Genomic DNA, 20,184 nt, shown 5'->3' with positions numbered 1-20,184 from the left:
AGCAATTTTCCTGTCTTTTTTAAACATTGCTAATTGATTAACAGTACTACTACCTAAAGTACTGTACTACTAAAGACAAACTTAAACTGTAAAAAGTTACTAACTGCATGTTTCAAGCTTATTAAATCAGAAAAGTTTACCAAAGGTACACTACAGTTTAAAACGTAGTTTTTAAAAAAGAAAGAAATAGGCTATGTGCATTCAGCAATAATTAACATAACTGACAGTAAAGACTTTCACAGTGTTCAAAAATGTCTATTTCAAATAAATGCTTTCTATTCACCAAAGAATCAGGGGAACATTACCATGATTTCGAAATAATCTAAAACAATGATGTGTTTTCAACAACGATAATAATAACAGTTTTATTTATGTATTTTATATTAACAGCGGTTTTTTACTGACCATTTTACGACACTTGGACCTGCAAACGTCGTTCTCGACTTCACCATCTCTTTCTTCATTAGAGGCTCTCTGGCTTCCCTATCAAGCTGCTGAATATCACATCCGGGTTAGTAGGGGTCGCGTGAGGGTTGCTCAACAGAAACATGTTGTTGCGTGTAAGTATTAAAATAATCCTTTCTATATTAAAAATGAATTCTAAAATAATTAAAATTAATACGTCTCTATATGTGAAACAACTCAGTAGTATAGCAGCAATGTCACTTATGATACACACGCTATTGTTTTGCTAACAGGAGTGCTTTATGTTAAGTTAGGTTATGTTCATCTACATTTAATTTAGCTAATGTTATATAGGTTTCGCTCGTTTTCAGCGAAACTAATGTCATCACTCTGTGATTTGTTTCTGTTGAATGCTGTAATGTCAAGCTCGCCACTAAAACGACCTTGCATACACAATGCAGTCTGTCTTTTTGACCACTGATCATAATTCTCGTGACTGTTGTTTTTATAGAGAGTCTTACAATGTGGAGTTCCTGCACTCAAAGTCAGTCGGTCCATTCATCAGAGCGCGCCATGGAGAAGTCCACTTATACCAATAGTTGTGGAGCAGACGGTAAGAGCACTCTTCTCCATTGCTGATCATCTATTATAAAAATTCACTTGTAACCTTTAATGGTAACTTCAAAAGTTTACTTGTTAAAGATGCAGCTATTTAGTGTTGCGGGGGCTTGAAAGCTATTTAAAAAGTTTCTTTTCCGTTTCAGGGCAGAGGAGAGCGTGCGTACGACATCTACTCAAGGCTGCTTCGAGAGAGAATCATTTGTGTTATGGGTCCAGTAAGTTAAAATGCAAGGAAAGACACAGAATGATCTTCAGAAAGCCCTTTATCTGTTTCTCTGCTCTTCTCCAAATCTAGATCGATGACTCTGTAGCTTCCCTAGTTATCGCTCAGCTGCTCTTTCTCCAGTCTGAGAGCAACAACAAGCCCATACACATGTACATCAACAGTCCTGGTGAGAAAAACAACTGCATCAACAGGAAAAAAAGATTGTAGGAGCTTTGTATTGTGATCATTACGTTTATTCAGTTGCCAGTTCATGGTCTTAATCTGTGCAGTTTTACATTTTCTGCTATTATGATATCGCTTGATACCTGTATGGTAATCCATTAGATCATATGCTGGCCATATAAATATCTTAAGCTGGACCACATTTAATATTTCTGCTCAGTTGGCTTTCTAAATGAAGTTTTAGTGTTTTTTTTCTTTTCTATTCAAGTGTTATCTGATGTTTCTCTGGACCACAAAACCAGCCTTGATTCGCTTTTTGATTAGTAATATGCATTTCTAAGAACTTCATTTGGACCACTTTAAAGCTGATTTTCCTCAGATTCCAGATATATTTAAATAGTTGTACTTAGGCCAAATGTCGTCCTATCCTAACAAGCCATACATCAATGGAAAGATTATTTATTCTCCATTCATATGTATAAATTTCAATAAAAAACAAAAACAAGAACACTTATGACTGGTTTTGTGGTCCTGGGTCAGAAAGGCTTTCAAATACGATACACACAGAAAATAACAAAAACCACTATATACAAACAAGATTTTGCTTACAGGTGCAGTAAACTCCTTTTCCAGAAAATTTGATTTTATTTACGTCTAAAATAAGTCAGGTTTTACAGGCTCTAACAGCTGCTTTGGCATGTAGAATAAGTAGTATGAAAAAGCGAATAAGTACGTTTTTTTTTCTGTTTGATATTCCAGACAGAGATGTTTTGGAGCATGCAATCCTCATGTTTTTTTGTCTTGCAGGGGGTGTGGTCACGGCTGGACTCGCGATCTATGACACTATGCAGTACATCTTAAATCCCATATCTACGTGGTGTGTGGGTCAGGCCGCCAGTATGGGCAGCCTGCTTCTGGCCGCAGGAACCGCAGGCATGAGGCATTCCCTGCCCAATGCCCGAATCATGGTGCACCAGCCCTCTGGTGGAGCAAGGGTAAGATTAGGGGACAAACGAAGACAAAAACAGGGGAAGTGCTTTTTCAAATGAACACCGATATTTGTCATTTCAGGGGCAAGCAACAGATATTGCCATACAGGCTGAGGAGATTCTCAAGCTTAAAAGACAGATCAACAACATCTATTGTAAACACACGGGGCAGCTTTTGGAGACTATAGGTACTTTTTTCTTGTACTAATCTACAAATACTGTATTTTCTTTTATACATTTGGTGATTAACTTCTGGACGTCATCAATTTACTGTGTTCTGTTGTCCTCAATTAGAGAGCGTGATGGAGAGAGACCGCTACATGAGCCCAATGGAAGCGCAGGATTTCGGGATCATTGACAAAGTCCTGGTTCATCCACCACAGGCTGGGCAGGATGAGCCAGAACTTATTCAGAAAGAGCCCACAAGCCCTGCAAGCGCATCCACCTCCCCTCAACCTCAAGCCTCTGAGCCGGGTCAATCCGGAAACAACCTTGCCTCCTCATACAAGCCCGAGCCCTGAAATAGACTCCCAGCAGGAGCGAGTGAACTACTGCATCACTGGTTCAGTGTCTGTTTTGGCAGGTGTTTGAAGGGACGGTCACCAGCTCACACGTCATATCTGAACCTTGTGACCTTCTTTTTGTACCTTTTTTTTTTTTTTTTTTTTTTTAAATCTAAGCTTAGTCCTGAGACACTAATGGAATCTGGGCTTTAAAGATGCAAATGTAAAGATACTCAGTCTAGGCCTTATATTTGTATACTGTACAAATATAGGTATCTTTAGCAAGAATTAGGTTCATGGGAACATGAGAACACCGGGTTTGAAGCCTATTATTTTGATGGAGTGTGTGTTATAAATGTGCCCGTTGTTTAATATAATCCAGGTCAAAACAATTTAAATCCAGAGATTTTATAGATAAATATTCAAATAAATAATTGGCTAATTAAGGGTGGTTTTCCTGTCTTTTTAACTTTTCAATCTAAATAATTTCCCAAAAGTCAAAAACACTTGGGACTGCATGAAATAATATAAAAAAAAAATTCACAAGTACGCATTGATTTGATAAGCAGTTCCAAAATGTCTATTTCAAATAAACAGTGTTCTTTGGAGCTTTCTATTCAACAAGAATCATTAAAAAAATGGACCATGAGTTCTGCAAGTATAAAACAGCACAGCTTAACATGCTTATTATCTGTATATTAATATCTGTGTATTAGAAGGATTTCTGAAGGATCATGTGACGCTGCAGCCTAGAGCAATAGAATGAATTAGATTTTAACATATACTCAAATAGAAAACAAAAACAGTTGTAATAATCATACTATTTTACTGTATTTTTGACCAAATTAATCCACGCTTTATGAGCATAGGATACCTTTTGAAAATATTTCTACAAACCCCAAGCTATTAAAACAGTAATGTATGCCAAAATAATTTACACAATATGATGTATGTGATGCTATTTCCCCATAGTCCATGGTTGGTATGGAAACCAGATTGTGTGTTTTTGAGCTGTTTCTTAAACCAAAAAAAAAAATGCATTTATAATAATATAAATAAATAATCAAACACTTGTTTTCTGCGGGGGCAAACATGTTTGTCTCATTTTATTTTTGTACTCAACTCTGAAGATAAAAATCAGACAAGTATACAACTCAAACTAGAAATGGTACTTGAGATTTTTCGATATATTTCATATTTCAATAGAATAACCCTCAAATAGTACGAGCTACTGCTATAGAAAAACATGTTTATGGTAGCAGTAATTCAATTGTAACAGTAAAGATGCTACATTACCTTACTAAATAATGTAATGCTTTTCACCTTAGTGTTCAATAACAAGTATGGATAATTTGTTTTATGAAAGACTGGATTTTTTTTAATTCAGATGCAAATAAGCCCATGAGTAGTGTATTTGAACAATGGTAGTTAAAATAATTTTGCTAGTAAATGGCCTCTTTTCTCTCACAACAGAAGTATCCAGAAGAAGCAACCTTTCTCAATACTGACCTCTGGTGGTGTTTTGCATGATATCGCAATTGAAAAAAAAAAAAAAAAAAATTGGCCATCCTCAATGCGAGCGTCACATAACAGAACATCCTGCCCACCCCTTCTTCTTGGCGGTGGTGGCCCAGCGCAGCCAGCTGAGATTGCTTTCTTTATAGGGGGGGTAGCGCAGCACGTTGACGCGCTCCAGAGCCCAGCCCCTCAGCATGCAGCCACGCTTGTGACTGAACGTCTCAAAGCCCCAGCGACCGTGGTAGTTACCCATCCCACTGGCACCTGGGTTAAAAATCACATTTCACTCACCTGAGGGGAAAAAGCATTACAGTTGTTGCATTAAGGGAATGCATTCAACCTTACCAACTCCTCCGAAGGGTAATCCAGAGAGGGTCATGTGAACTATTCCATCATTTGAACAGAAGCCTCCGCTGCTGGTCCTCTCAAGAACTGTAGTGACAACCTTAACAAATATATATAAACCTTATTCTAATAGAGATACGCACTGCTTCATTGCTTACTTCTCGCTTTACTCGTGTTTAGAACTTTGGCCTTTTCATTTTTTTACCTGAGACTCATCAGAGAAAGCGTAGAGCGCCAGCGGCTTTTCCCTCTCGTTCATGAAATCGATTCCTTCATCGAGAGACTTGATGGTCAGAATGGGGAGGATGGGGCCAAAAATCTCCTCCTGCATTAAAGCGTCTGACTCCTTGACATCAACGAGCACAGTGGGGGCTGAGATGGTCCATGAAAAAGCACAAGAGAGAAAGTTCAGAATGCAATACTACTTCGACTGCCTACTACTTTTTTTTTTTTTATATAAATATATACCACACATTTAAGGAAATTCAGGAGGTCATGCAGAAACTTGTCATCTGAAAATGCATTCTGCATACTGCAGCAACAGTAAAAGTTGGATATTAGTATGATGAAACAACTGTTTCAAAAGTGTGGTGTTGGCGAGGTTTTTTAAATTTTTCGAAAAAAAAGTCTCAATCACCAAGGCTGTATTTATTTGATAGAAAATACAGTTATCATTGCATTGGTCAGCCGCTTCAAACTGCCAAAACTAACTGAAGAGAGATTTCCATTTACAGTTTTGATCAGTTTAATGTGTCTTTGCTAACAAAAATATTTCTTAAAATAAATGTAAAAAGTCTTACTGACCCCGATCTTTGATTACAGATTCTGAATATGTAACCATGCTTGCTTACCAATGTACTTGGCCTTTTTGTCACTCTCTCCTCCTATCACTATCTTTCCCTTAGACTTTTTTAGCAGCTCAACCAGTCGGTCCCAGTGCCTGTCTGTCACAATACGACCCATGTCTTGGCTTTGCTGGGGCTCGGATCCGTAGAAACCCTCTAGAGCCTCTTTTATAAGAGGTAGCAGCATGTCTCTCGTCTCAGCAGTGCATAAAACATAATCTGGAGCTACACAGCTCTGCCCGGCATTGAAAAACTTGGCCCACACCAGCCTCTTTGCAGCAGCTCTCATGTCTAGCCGGCCATATATCAAACAGGGGCACTTTCCGCCCAGCTCCAGAGTAACTGGGGTGAGGTGCACCGCTGCGGCCTGCAGGATGCAACGAGCCACCGACTGCGATCCTGCAGGACGTTAGACATAGGATGTTAAAACAGATAAGGAAAGGTGACAACTTTCTGTCACTGATATCAATGCAGGCTCTAACCTGTGTAGAAGATATGATCAAATCTATTCTCCAGCAATGTCTTGGTCTCTTCTGCTCCACCGCAAATGACTGCATAACAGTCCTGCGAAACAAAACACACCACACAAACAAAGCATTTGCAGCACGAGAAAAGGTTTACAGAGCTTACCGCGAACACAGTAGCACCACGAGACTAAGAAATTCTAGGTTAGATGGCTCTTTCCCACGGGTTACCTGGGACAGGTACTTAGGAATGAGTTCAGCAAGAAGCTTTTCGGTTGCTCGACTTATTTCCGATGGCTTCAGAATAGCACAGTTACCTGATAAAAAAAGAAGATGTTAAACATATTGCATATACGCCTCCTCAAATCTTTGAGCCGATCTCCAAAAGACACTCTTTACAGTTTAAGTTGAAAGGTGAACAAAATTAATAGTTTCTCAAAGTAGATGAAGTAGTGAAAACTTAAGTAAATTTTTATTATAACAAAATTATCTCATTTGGGTTTGGTTTTTTTAATCAAAAAACTCAGTTGCTCTGTTTTCCATGTATGAAACTGCAGGGAGCTCACTGGCAGTCAAGTTCAGTTGCAATCTTGCTTGGTTTATTATAAAATGTTTATCGTTTACTATAAAATTACACCACTAGACCTCATGATGCCGAGTCGTATGAAGAAGTGCTAAACTGTCACTAGTGCCCCTTAAAAAAAAACAAAACTAGGTTCAATGATTCCCTTGATGTAAGGAAATTTAACAGGAAAAAATGCAGATAGTACCTGCAGCAATCGCACCAATCAAAGGTGCCAAAATTAGCTGAAGAGGATAGTTCCATGCTCCAATAATCAAAACAACACCTAATGGCTCCCTGCGTACAAAACAGTCATCCAGCTTTGTTGCCTGGAATACAGATGAAATGAGGGACCAAATGAAAGCATTTTCAAGGAGGTCAATCTTACATCTGCATTCACCAGAACCTTGAAGGGTATCTGTTAAAAAATATCACTGGAGTATTTACAGTAGTTCATATTACAGCCGGTGTTAATTGCAGCACAACTGATATAATTAGGCTATATATTGCTGTGCATCTCACCAAGTTCGTGCCCACATAAGTGGGCTGCATCCAGGTTTGCAGGTTGCTGATGGTGTAGCAAAGGTCATTCACCACTATATCAATCTCTGACAGCACTGCCTCAAACTTGGGCTACAGGACAGATGAGAATGAAGCTTCACTTGTGCGTTGGTTTTAAAAGTAGGCCTACTTGTGTGTCAACCTGTGCATATTCATACCTTAGCAAGGTCGTCATGCATTGCCTGCAAAATCTGGGTTTCATTGTCTTCAAACAGCGACATCATGGCCTGCAGCTGAGTCAACCGGAAGTGGACAGGAAGGGTCACACCCGAGCGGAAAGAGCCCCGCAGCCTCTCCAGCACCTGTTTCTGGCCCTCCATAGCAAGAATACCTGTGTTGGTGTTGCAGAGAAGGTCAAGATTTAAAAAAGGTGAAGCACTTCAGATAACGTCTTAGAGATATGCTTGGTTCAATGCTCCGTGGTTTGATGCATGTAGTCCTGAAAATTAAATCCTTCTCCCACATTTGTACTCATTGTACTTAAAGTCGCCTAGAAATCATTTAAATGTGCTGTGTCCCCACAAGGCGGCAACCTCCGTCTACAAAACTACAAAACACACGATTACACAGCAATCAAAAACCACTGTGATTAGTCCATATTGACCAGCGCTGAGAAAAGTAACACGAATCAAACAACACCGTTGATATCCAGCGGTTGCATGTCTGGAAAATAAAACAATGAACGAAAAGACACTAACATACTCTATTGGATTACTAATCGAAAATACACGGTGGATAGATAAGTATAATTATTATTTAAGTTACTTCGCACCTCAGCTTCCAGATCACGAAGCCTCGCCCATTTACATTATTTATTCTTTTCATGATTCTTTGGGCACATGCCTACTCATATAACAGGATAAAAAAAAAAAAAATCTAAATCCCATTTCTCTTTCTTTACGAGAACCAGACACACAGGATGAGATAAGAGTTTTTTTGTTGCGTGCATGCCACTGTTCTCTCAGCTCTGATATTAGATCTCACAACGCTGTTGTATTTAGCCTACTTTTTGCTTATTGCCAAGACACAGCAATCCAGCATAACGTACGAACTAGACAACAACCGCAAATAAACAACAAAACGCTGCTGTCGTTGTCTTTCACAAAACGCCCATGATAAATCAGAAGCTCTTTGCAAGATTACACAAGCGCGACGAACTTTACATAATGAGAATAATCTTATAAGCGTACCTTTTTAATGAAAAAGCATCACTTACTTGAACAGCCCAATGTTTTTTTCACTGTAACACGTGAAGAGTGAAGATGAGTTCCGGGTTTTCGCGTTTCATTCAGAAAATTCAAGTTTGTCGAGTTTGGTATCTTTAAGTCGTACTGCAGCCCGAAAAACCGGCTGCTTAGTATATTGCAACAGGAACAAGAAAAAGATATATGGTTTAAAAAATATATATATATATTTATTTAGTTATAGCCTATGAAAACGACACAGCACATTTGTGTATTTTTAAATAATATTGTAATATAGCGAAATGTTTTCCTAGCTTATATTACATTCGCACATAATAATGCATTATCAGGCTCTGAAACTTCTTTATTATTAGAATAATTTGATTAAAGCAAGACTAGTGTCTCAGACACATTGATATATTTCAGTTCCATTGTTTTGTCTCAAGATGTAACGTTTTCGTCCAAGTCAGAATAAAAGCTGCTTAAATATCTTAACCTAAACCTGTCAAACCGGGCGTTTACTTTTACCTTTACATTTACAAAAAAAAAAAATCAGTGTAAAAGTCTTAAGCCAATCAATGTGGTATTTAATTAGTGTGGAATTTATGATGATGATGATAATAATAATAATAATAATAATAATAATAATGACAAAGTGAAAAAATAACAAACATGTAATGTCAGCTTGATAAAGAGGGATGTTTTAGTGCACCCCATTGTTCTTGTTTTGAGCAGAAATTCTTTTGATTTTGTTTAATTAAATATATCTTGATTAAATGATGTCTAGATATTTGTATTTGAAAGAAAAAAACAATACTGGGGAACATATTTTTGCAATGCATGCCCTGAATTTACACCTTTATATGGCTTTAAATATGGAAGATGAATGAAGATTTTTAAAAGCCATTTTAAGATATGCAAAACCCTGATATATGGATGTACAATTAAGTAAAATGTAAGTAGCATTAATTTATTGTCTGCAGGGATGTGATCTTATGATTCCTGAAAGGAAGTGATTAATGTTATTTTACTTCTGCTTTCTGTGAATTTTGATCTGCCTGGTGAATATAAATATCAAAAAGGTTGTTTAGATGATTCTTGAAATATTTTTCAGGTATACAAGCTACATTGTTTAGTGGCTAAATGTCCTAATGCATCACATTGTATTAAAATAAAAACATTTCTGAGTGTGTGTATATATATATATGTATATATGTATGTATGTATGTATATATATATATATATATATATATATATATATATATATATATATATATATATATATATATATATATATATATATATGTATGTATATATATATATATATATATATATATATATATATATATATATATATATATATATATATATGTGTATAAATTGTTTCTTTATGTTAATTAGTTACTTATTTTTACACAATTTATGATTTGTATGTATATTATGTATATGTATATTTTAATGTATATTAAAAGTCATAAAAAAGTCATTAAAATAAACCCAAAATACAATGTTGATGGGAAAAAAGCTAACGCACAGGTGCATGGCACAGCTGTTAATGTTTTGACTAACAAAACAAGACGGTTTTAAGCTTGATAGGTTCACTGGTTTTAAGGGTGTTTCAGTGAGCTGAAATAAGCTTTGGCTATATATTCTCTTGGGTGTAAATGGTTTCAGGACCTGCCCCAGGGAATTAATTTTTTATACTCTGAGAGGGCTGATATTTCTTTCTTTCTTTCTCTTTGCATGGTCATACAGCTGTCTCTTTGTTAATGAAAGGATATGGTCTCCCGTAAGTGCAATAAAGTCCTTTTAACTTGATATTTTCATAGGCTGAATGTTATAAGTTTATATGATTAATGAGTAAATCATTTAACCAAATCTTGTTAAAGTTTACAACATCTACCACATTTGACCAGATTGATGCAATCTTTTTAAATTATATACTTAAGTCTACATTATTAAAAATTAGTACTTTTACATCCTATGTTATTGTAATAATCTGGTGTAAAAGTGACATCCACTTAGAGTGGCCAAATATGAATGAATTTGAACAGCTACTGTATTAAAAATTATACCACGTGAAATCATATTGTTATTACTCATAAATGAGTGTTTCAATTGTAAATAGAGTTATAGAAAAGCAGGCCGATAACCAAGAACTACAACAGATGTCTTAATTTTATCTGTACATACTCTCAACTTTGACATAGTTCGACAAATTAGCCTGTATGAATATTATGAAGCATCCTTTTTGTCTTAAATATGCATGACGTCAATTGAAAAAATAAAGATGTCCAACAACCTGCTTTGAAATCTTCTGTTTTTACTGCGCTTTACTGACAAGTGTGTCATAATGTAAACCATACACCATCTCAAACTATGATGGAAAAGCATCACTGTATCTGATGTGAACGTAAAGCCTGGAGCAACTTTCCTGTAGAGGATCAGGATTTACGTTTGGAAGCTGCACTGAACATGAACTGGGTCTGGAACAGCGCTGGTGTGGATGGGCCGTGTTTGGCGCAGCGGACAAGGACAATACTATACCAACATTTTTGAGAGATGAATAGAAGAATATTGGAATAGAATATTAGTAGAGACAATCCCAAAAAACATGGTGTATTTGAAACTGTCTCGACTGACTGATGAGCACAGTGACAGTGACACTAACCTGTGTACAAATGACACAAAAACAGGTTTGTACAAATACGACTATACGGCAGTTCTCATCTGTGACAGTAGGCTGCAGTAGAATCCACGGCTAAAGTCATCCACTACACATTTAAGCAGACATTCTGTCAACATCACTATACATCATAAACTTGAGCCATTGCTCACAATGTGTTGTAACTGCAGCAAATCTCTTTACATTCAAGGAGAATACTAATGCAGCCGTGCCCAGAAACAGGCAGTTGCAGAAAGTGATGGTGAACACAGAGAGGCGTAAGTAGTCTTTATCTTTTACTTGAACTTTTCGAGGACCTTGGAGCTTGTACTAGAGCTGACGGTTTTGCTGCATTTGGCGGTTGTACTTGATTTGGTGTTTTAGATTTCCAGCTTTTGGATGAGATCGTCTTTTAGTCTCATGTTCTTCGTCTTCTGTGACCTCCCCATTATCATCATCCATCTCTAATTCATAATCCATTTCCATCTCAACATCACAAAAGTCCCCTTCTGGAACTTCAATTTCTGGAATTATAATATTTGGAATTTCGAGCTGAAAATGTTCCATTCTTCCAGAAATGTTCCTCAGTTTTAGTGACAGAAGATAGATGATACCACATATAGCTCATACAATCTGATAAATCACTTACATAAAACCCAAAGAGCAGGAAACCTACATAAGGGCCAATAAGCAGAAAAGCCACAGCCGTGGTCTACAATAAAACCTGTTATGTGTTTGATAACAAAACTCAAATAGTGTTTGAAGATTTGTAATGTAAGTTTTGTGTTTTGGTTATTGTTAAAATATGAATATTCTTGTTAGGTCAGGTCAGTGATATCCATTGTTGTTTTTGGATCTACTGACTTTTATTCTTTTATTATACGGACAGAAACATTTGAAAAATACATTTATATGTACACACAAAGAAAATGAAGGTGAGTAGCCTAAATGAGGACAGAATTTATGATGTTTACAATTCACTATCCCTTTAAATGGCTCATACATACATTTGTTATTCAGCATCTCTTTAACCTAAGACTTTAACCTATAAAATGATGCTGTGCTGGAAGGTTATAAGGTAGACATACATACTAAAATCAGAATTAAAATGACCATGGTCTATTCCAGAAACACTTACACTCTACCAGACCACACAATACGTTTGTAATATTAATTATTTTCAAAGCTCAAGTCTATAAACTGTAAATATTTATCATATTTATTTACTAAACTGAAATATAGGACTGTGAGCACTTTGTTAGACCATTACTGATATTAAATCAGCATTGCTGCAAATGCACCTAATGTGGTAAACCATTATGTGTTTGTTTTTATACATGTCCTACATAAAGACAAGGCAAAACATAAACCTCATACATAACCTCACATCTGTGGTGTATGCATATGTCCTAGCATATTATATCGGTAATATCAGAAAATGATAGATTTAATATGAACCCATACTAAATCTGAAACAACATGCAGCCTTTGTCTTTGCAGTGATGGATACAATACGTTTCTGAGGGACTGGAGTGGACTGGAAAAAAATTGCATATTATAGTACAAGACTAAAGAACATGTTCAGTATATGCTGAGACACGTCCAGCTGCACTTTGACTATAACAGGCCAAAACATGCAGACTGAAGACACAGCCGTGTATTACTGTGCACGAGAGTCACAGTGACACAAAACAACAAGAGAGAAATACAGCTGTTGACGGTTATTATTTGTATAAGAAAGTCTAAAAAAAATCAATAACACAATATGTAATAAAAAAAATTAAAAGTGTGATTTTAGATCAATGGCAACATATAATGTTATCAGTTATAAGTTGTGACATACCTGATGCACTCCATAAAATGAGTTACAAATCTGATTCAGTTGCAGTCGGCCACACAAAGGCTTACATTCAGTGTTTGTACATCAGTGTCCTTCATCTATCATTTCCTCTGATTTTAGGGATTACTCATGGGTAAGGTTAGGTTTCAATGTAGAGATATGGTCAAGACTACATTTTTGGATTAAAATGTTGTTAGAGGGAACACGTCAAACTCAGCAAAATCACGATGTGCAGTGGGCCATATGTGTAAAAACATATGGCAATATCAAACAATCATTTTATAGCATGAAACCATATATTATGTTGAAAAATTCAGTGCAGCTGTCATGAACTCAGTCCATTGACTTTTGCTCACTTTCCCATTATTTCTCAATCTCACTCCACAGACTGCTGCATTTCCCATCAGCCATTGCACTGATTGTATACACACAGCTGTCACCAATCACACACTCAACTGATGGACGTTACACACACACACACACACATCATAAATAGCAATTCTAACCTCAGTTAAATGCTGAGTATTGTTTAGTGTGTATCGCTCTTCTAGAGATAGCTACAGTACAAGCCTGTGTTACTCTAGTCTTGTTTAATATCCCATTTGGCCCATGTTTGGATTTTTGCTACTGTGTATGGATTACCCCTTTTCTCTACCGTTTGGACCCTGTTCGTACCTCATCGGATCTCTGCTCTTGTATCTAGATTTACCCTTTAGTCTTGCCCCCTGAATTCTATTTGCCATTTTCTGACCCACGTGTTTTGTATTATTTTTCTGTCTAACTTCTGTCATCAATACCTCAAAAAGAATAAGAAAAGATGGGAATAATTATGTAAAAATCAATTAATGGAGAAACTAAACAAATAATTTCATAAAGTCTCAATAAATTATATGAGCCTTAACATTAATATTTTTGTAGCATGTAGATTTGATTAGTAGCACTGTATGATTATGTAAATCTCCTGTTGAATATTTAAACAGCAGTCATGAGTCAGTTTATACATTCATCTGATCACTAGAGAGAGTGAAGAATCACTTCAGTTCTTTCAAACTGTGAAACAAACCATGATCTCTTCATCTTTAGTGTTGTTTCTGGCAGTCATATCCTGTAAGTTTAGTCTACTTTCTGTGTGATACACCATTTTGTTGCTAAAAACTTCTGTCTTTAAACGCAGTGCTCTCTTGTTAACAGATATTATTTGATTTGATACAGGTATTGATTCAGAAGAACTCACTCAGCCTGAGTCTCTGACTGTTCGTCCTGATGCCGCTCTCACTATCAACTGTAAAGTCTCCTATTCAGTTACAAGCTATGCTACAGCCTGGATTCGTCAACCTGCAGGAAAAGCTCTGGAGTGGATTGGATTGATCGACTATGATGGAGACTTATACTACAAGGATTCCCTGAAAAGCAAGTTCAGTATCAGCAGAGACACTTCCAGTAACACAATAACACTGAAAGGACAGAATATGAGAGCTGAAGACACAGCTGTGTATTATTGTGCCAGACACACAGTGACAGACGCTAACAAGATTCCTGTACAAAAACACCATCATCGCATTACAAATTATGTCTTTCAGATAATTGTACCTAATCACTAAAAATAATTTACACCAAAATAAATAAATCAATAAAAAAATTACCAATCATCAATTTTTGCAGTACTTCACCCTTATTTGCTATTTTTTATATGTGTGAGATTTATGATTTATTGTTGATATTGTTGTTAAACAATAGTAGTCAGAAACACAATATTGCTTCATAAGCATCACAATAATAATTGGATGCAACGAAAGTAAAAAACAAAATAAAACAAAAGAAAGCAACAACAACAACAACAAAATATATATAAATTCATAATGTATATTTTTATTTATATTGCTATATTATTTATAACAATCAGTATTAATAATAATATTAAAAATGTATATTAAAAAGAGGTTCCGTGTGTCTCGCCATCTTTTATCAATTAGATTTTAAAGCTCCGCCCAAATGTAAATGACATTATGTACAGTATTTCTATCAGCAGTTTTCAATGACACTGTAGCAGCTGATTTTTCTGCATCATTTGAAATGGCTGACATTTCATTCTTATTTTTTCTTCTGATGTGCTTTGCTAGTATGTATACACAATTTGTTTTTCTGTGTATTATGTGTATTTATTTCTGCCTCCTAATTCTGGATTTTACTAATAGATTAATAGATCTACTGTATATGATAAATGCTGACAGGTCATTGTAACTTCTTGCTTTAGGTGTTTATAGTCAAAGCCTGGAGTCCATCCCATCAAGTCCTGTCTCAAAAAAGCCTGGAGAAACTTTGAGTCTCTCTTGTAAAGGATCTGGATTTAATTTTGGACAGTATGGCATGCACTGGATCAGACAGCCAGCAGAGAAAGCACTGATCTGGATGGGGGTTATCTGGTATGATGCCAGTAAAACAGTGTATGCTAAAAGTGTAGAGGGACGAATAGAAATCACTAGAGATAATTCAAACAGCATGGTGTACCTGAAACTCTCTGGTCTGACAACAGAAGATACAGCTGTATATTACTGTGCAAGAGACACAATGATGCAAAAAACGTAATGAACTGTACAAAAACAGGGGAGGAATAATGAGAAAAACAAGAACCTGGAGATGGCGCTGCAGCACAGTATAACTATGAGCCAAATAAACCTAAGACCTAAGACATCTTTTTCAAATGGATGATGTGTACATACAGAGTCAGAATCTATCTAGGCTGTTATCTCACACTCATCCAGGCCATTTCATACATCAACAACAATTCTGAAAAAGGTTTAAACCCCTAGGATGTTCCTCATTGTTACAAAACAACCATCTGATTGTAATTTGTGTGCACATATTATACATTTATTTTAGAAAAAAATATTAGAATCACGTGTTATTGTTTTATCTTGCCTAAATGTCAAAATAAGTACAATAATAGCTAGTCTTGAATACATCTTTACAAAAAAATCTTAACACTGAACATGGTTTTGTATTATCATGGGTCATGTTTTACTAGTTACTATAAATGTCAGAAAATGGAATCCATTGAAAGCACAGTTGTGAAAAGCTCTGGAGAAACTCTGGCTCTGTCCTGTAGAGGATCTGGGTTCAGCTTTAGCTGCTGTAGCATGCACTGGATCAGACAACAAGCTGGAAAACCCCTTGTGTGGATGGGTCCGGGCTACAGTGATTGAAGAGGACACAACTGGACTGACAGACAGAAGAGGACCCGGCTGTTTATTTTTGTGCAGTTCTCTTCTTTGTCAGTACGGTTTAGAATTCTAATTTTCTGAGATATTGAATTTGGAATTTTCATTAGTTGTCAGTTATAATCATCAAAATTAAAAGAAATAAACATTTGAAATACATCAGTCTGTGTGTAATGAAAGAATATAATATACAAGTTTCACTTTTGTGTAAAGTGTTGTTTCAACATGTTGCATGGTTTTTACAAGCAGGCTGATTCTTAACAATTGCAGTGACAACAGCAATTATAGTAATAATTGCAATTTGATCAAAAATATGGCACTATGGCAAACATGTGTTAGTAATTATAGTAAAACTCCTTACCTTGAAGGAGAATATCAATGCAGCCGTGGCCAGAAACAGGCAGCTACAGGCAGGCAGTAACTCAAATAATGTTTGATGATTTGAAATTAAGGTTTTGGAGACATTTTCATTGTTTTTAGACATTACATGTCCATAACATTTACTAATACTAAATGATCAGAATAACGAAAGTAATACAAGTTTGAAACATAAACAAAGTAATATATTGTTAAAATGTCTATATTTGTTTATTTAGGTCACTGACATCCAATATTGCTTTGGATCTACTTAATTTCATTATATGGGCAGAAACATATGAAAACAACTACTGTAAACAATATATGCAAACATATATATGTACAGACAGTGAGGGTGAGTAAATAAGTACAGTTTGATGACATACAGACATTTGTTATACAATACCTCTTATGACTTAAGACTCTGTAACTCTAAGATAATTACTGCCATTAAAATCACCTTTTTTGTGTTCACTGGACATGACAAGCTGTTCTATAATGCTGTGTTAGATGGTTGTACGGTAGAGGCGACATACTGAAAAGCAGATTTAAAGTCACCATTGTCTCTTCCAGAAACACATTCATTCCACAAGACTTGGCAATAAGTTTGTAATATTTATTTTTCAAAGCCTAAGTCTATAAACTATAAATATATTTATTTATCAGACTGAAATATGGCACTTTACTTTTACTGACATTTAATCAGCATTGTGAGAAAGTACGTCATGCTCCTATAATATGGTAAAATATTGTGTGCTTGTTATTATGGATGTCCTACATAAAGACAAAACATGTAAACCTCATACATAACCTCACATCTGTGGTGTGTGTATATTTTCTAGCACGTTATATTGCTAATAGCAGGAAATGATAGGTAGAACTCAAATTAGCTCTCAAAAAACATGCAGCCTTTTTCTGCGCAGTGCAGGTTTCTTTATGCTGCGGTTTTCTGCAGGGATGAATATGAATGCATGAAGCAAAAGATTAAATTAGAGCACATGCATTTGCTTGTGAAGAGAGAGGATTTTCCTGATGCAAATATCTAACGGCTCCTCCTTACTTATGGATGTGTACATACACAGGCTAATTATGCTGCATTTTTAGAGTGCAGTTAAGAGCAAAAATTAAACATCATGATTGTGTGGATACTGTTACTGCTGTTTTCCGCAACACCAAGTACGTTATCAATAAATGCTGGAATTTTGTTACTAATTCTCATATGTAGCACTGTTTTAAGCTCAAATGATTTTTTCTCCAGGTGTCTGCAGTGTTGAACTCACTCAGCCGGACTCTAAACAACTAAAGCCTGGCCATCCTTTGAGTCTGTCCTGTACGGTTTCAGGCTACTCACTGTCTAGCTGTAGCTACTGCACAAACTGGATACGACACGTTTCTGGAGGACTGGAGTGGATTGGAAGAGTTTGTTGCAGCGGAGACACATACTATAGTGAAAGACTAAAAAACAAGTTCAGTATCTCCAGAGACACGTCCAGCAACACTGTGACGATAACAGGCCAAAACATGCAGACTGAAGACACAGCTGTGTATTACTGTGCACGAGAGTCACAGTGACACAAAACAACAAGAGGCTTGCACAAAAATATCCAGAGTGAGAGGAAGACAGCTGTAGACAGTTATTATTTGTGTAAGAAAGGATAAAAAAAAATCTATATCACAATATCATTGCAAAAAAAATGTATTTAATGGGAACATGTAATGTCATCAATACAAAGTCGTGACATGTGATGCACTCCATTAAATGAATTGTAAATCTAATTCAGTTCATATGAGTAGAAACACGATCAAATGCTTATAATATTTTTGAATAACAAATTTCAAGCATTTCGTTTTTATGTTCTTTAATGTGTTGTGTCAGATTGCTGTAGCTGCTTTAGCATAAACAGCAGCATGGAGTCATTTTATATAGAATAAAATCAGATGTTATGCTGAAATATGTAGTGGAGCTTATTGAAATGTATATCTCTGATGTAATTTGCTCAGTCATTGTTTCAGCACTATACCATTTGAAGTTACGCTTACATTTATCAGTGTCCACAGCTCAAAAAAGAACTTTAGGGAAGAGCATATCACACTTTACTGAAAATAATTAATGCATTGTTAAATGTGCACTATATTATACATACACCACCCAGTTTTTAACTGAACTTAATTTTGTACAAATTTTAGAGACAATTTTCTCAAAATAAACTTTTTATTGTATTTTATTTTTTTCTTCTGTGCACAAGTTGCAATATTAATCATGCAGTTACAACAGAAACATGCTTACTGCACTACTGCTATTGTTGCTGTCAAAGGGTCCTTATCAATACAGTATATCATTTATATCAATACCTCAAAAAGAATTAGAAAAGATGGAAAGAATTATGTAAAAATCAATTAATGTCCATGGAGAAACTAAACAAATAATTTCATAAAGTCTCAATAAATGATATGAGCCTTAACATTAATATTTTTGTAGCATGTAGATTTGATTAGTAGCACTGTATGATTATGTAAATCTCCTGTTGAATATTTAAACAGCAGTCATGAGTCAGTTTATACATTCATCTGATCACTAGAGAGAGTGAAGAATCACTTCAGTTCTTTCAAACTGTGAAACAAACCATGATCTCTTCATCTTTAGTGTTGTTTCTGGCAGTCATATCCTGTAAGTTTAGTCTACTTTCTGTGTGATACACCATTTTGTTGCTAAAAAACTTGTCAAAAACATATTCTGTCTTTAAACGCAGTGCTCTCTTGTTAACAGATATTATTTGATTTGATACAGGTATTGATTCAGAAGAACTCACTCAGCCTGAGTCTCTGACTGTTCATCCTGATGCCGCTCTCACTATCAACTGTAAAGTCTCCTATTCAGTTACAAGCTATGCTACAGCCTGGATTCGTCAACCTGCAGGAAAAGCTCTGGAGTGGATTGGAGTTATCTGGAGCGGTGGAAGCACAGACTACAAGGATTCCCTGAAAAGCAAGTTCAGTATCAGCAGAGACACTTCCAGTAACACAATAACACTGAAAGGACAGAATATGAGAGCTGAAGACACAGCTGTGTATTATTGTGCCAGACACACAGTGACAGACTCTAACAGCCTCCTGTACAAAAATATCATCAAACTGACAAATTTATCATATTGATACTTATCATGATTTGCCCTTAAACCAATCACCAATTCACTGATCAAATCAACAATTACCTATTAAAAAAAACCACAAAAAGAAATTATCTAAATACTATAATTTGTAGGTGTAAAGTTAATTATTGTGAACAGAATGTGACCATCAAAATAAAGTGAAACTGATAATGTTATAAATAATAATTCTAAATGATTTATTTTTATCATATTGCTCTTGTAAGGAGCAAATTTATTTATTCATGAAATTAATTTCTTGCAAGCCAAAAACCTGCCATGCTAATCTAAGAATCTATCTAAGAAAGGATTCTTCAAAGAAACCACAGGAGAGCAAACAACATCCCAAAACCAACATCCTTTTTATCAGTTTTACAACTGACCTTTTTATCAGTTTTACAACTGACTAAGATATATAAGGAAATATGTAATTGACAAAACATGACGGGAGGGATTCTGTAGCCAGATCAGACGGTAGTGTGGTGTGTGTCTCTATACTTCACACTATGTATATTCTAAAAGTCAGGTATGCATCCATCTTCTAGATTTATCTTTGAGAATTTGACGTTTTGC

General features: G+C 35.7%; 2 protein-coding genes and 2 gene segments (V, D, J or C); 3 read left to right on the top strand and 1 right to left on the bottom strand.

Moving 5' to 3' along the window:
• The first annotated feature begins 448 nt into the window (after positions 1–448).
• Positions 449–3,997, top strand: LOC122341259 (caseinolytic mitochondrial matrix peptidase proteolytic subunit). The gene is made up of 7 exons (XM_043234627.1): positions 449–560; positions 917–1,018; positions 1,170–1,241; positions 1,322–1,418; positions 2,222–2,409; positions 2,486–2,591; positions 2,698–3,997. The coding sequence occupies exons 1-7, from the start codon at positions 549–551 to the stop codon at positions 2,922–2,924; spliced, it is 804 nt and encodes a 267-aa protein (XP_043090562.1). The 5' UTR covers positions 449–548; the 3' UTR covers positions 2,925–3,997.
• Positions 3,981–8,552, bottom strand: aldh3b1 (aldehyde dehydrogenase 3 family, member B1). The gene is made up of 10 exons (XM_043234624.1): positions 8,418–8,552; positions 7,360–7,532; positions 7,163–7,273; positions 6,849–6,969; positions 6,310–6,395; positions 6,097–6,178; positions 5,621–6,013; positions 4,975–5,141; positions 4,770–4,869; positions 3,981–4,688 (listed from the first exon to the last, which is right to left on the bottom strand). Exons 2-10 carry the CDS (start codon positions 7,519–7,521, stop codon positions 4,489–4,491), a joined length of 1,422 nt encoding a protein of 473 aa, XP_043090559.1. The 5' UTR covers positions 7,522–7,532; positions 8,418–8,552; the 3' UTR covers positions 3,981–4,488.
• A 2,631-nt stretch (positions 8,553–11,183) lies between these two features.
• LOC122341774 lies at positions 11,184–14,699 on the top strand. The segment is given in 2 exon segments: positions 11,184–11,328; positions 14,103–14,699. Coding segments are annotated over 2 exon segments (408 nt in total).
• Positions 14,700–18,981: 4,282 nt separating this feature from the next.
• On the top strand, positions 18,982–19,618 carry LOC122341304. The segment is given in 2 exon segments: positions 18,982–19,133; positions 19,254–19,618. Coding segments are annotated over 2 exon segments (408 nt in total).
• The last annotated feature ends 566 nt before the right edge of the window (positions 19,619–20,184 follow it).

This window comes from Puntigrus tetrazona, chromosome 3 (assembly GCF_018831695.1).
Source record: "Puntigrus tetrazona isolate hp1 chromosome 3, ASM1883169v1, whole genome shotgun sequence".
Classification (NCBI taxonomy): Eukaryota; Metazoa; Chordata; class Actinopteri; order Cypriniformes; family Cyprinidae; genus Puntigrus; species Puntigrus tetrazona.
The sequence above is the reverse complement of the archived record's forward strand: the minus strand, read 5'-3'. Positions and strand labels throughout refer to the sequence as shown.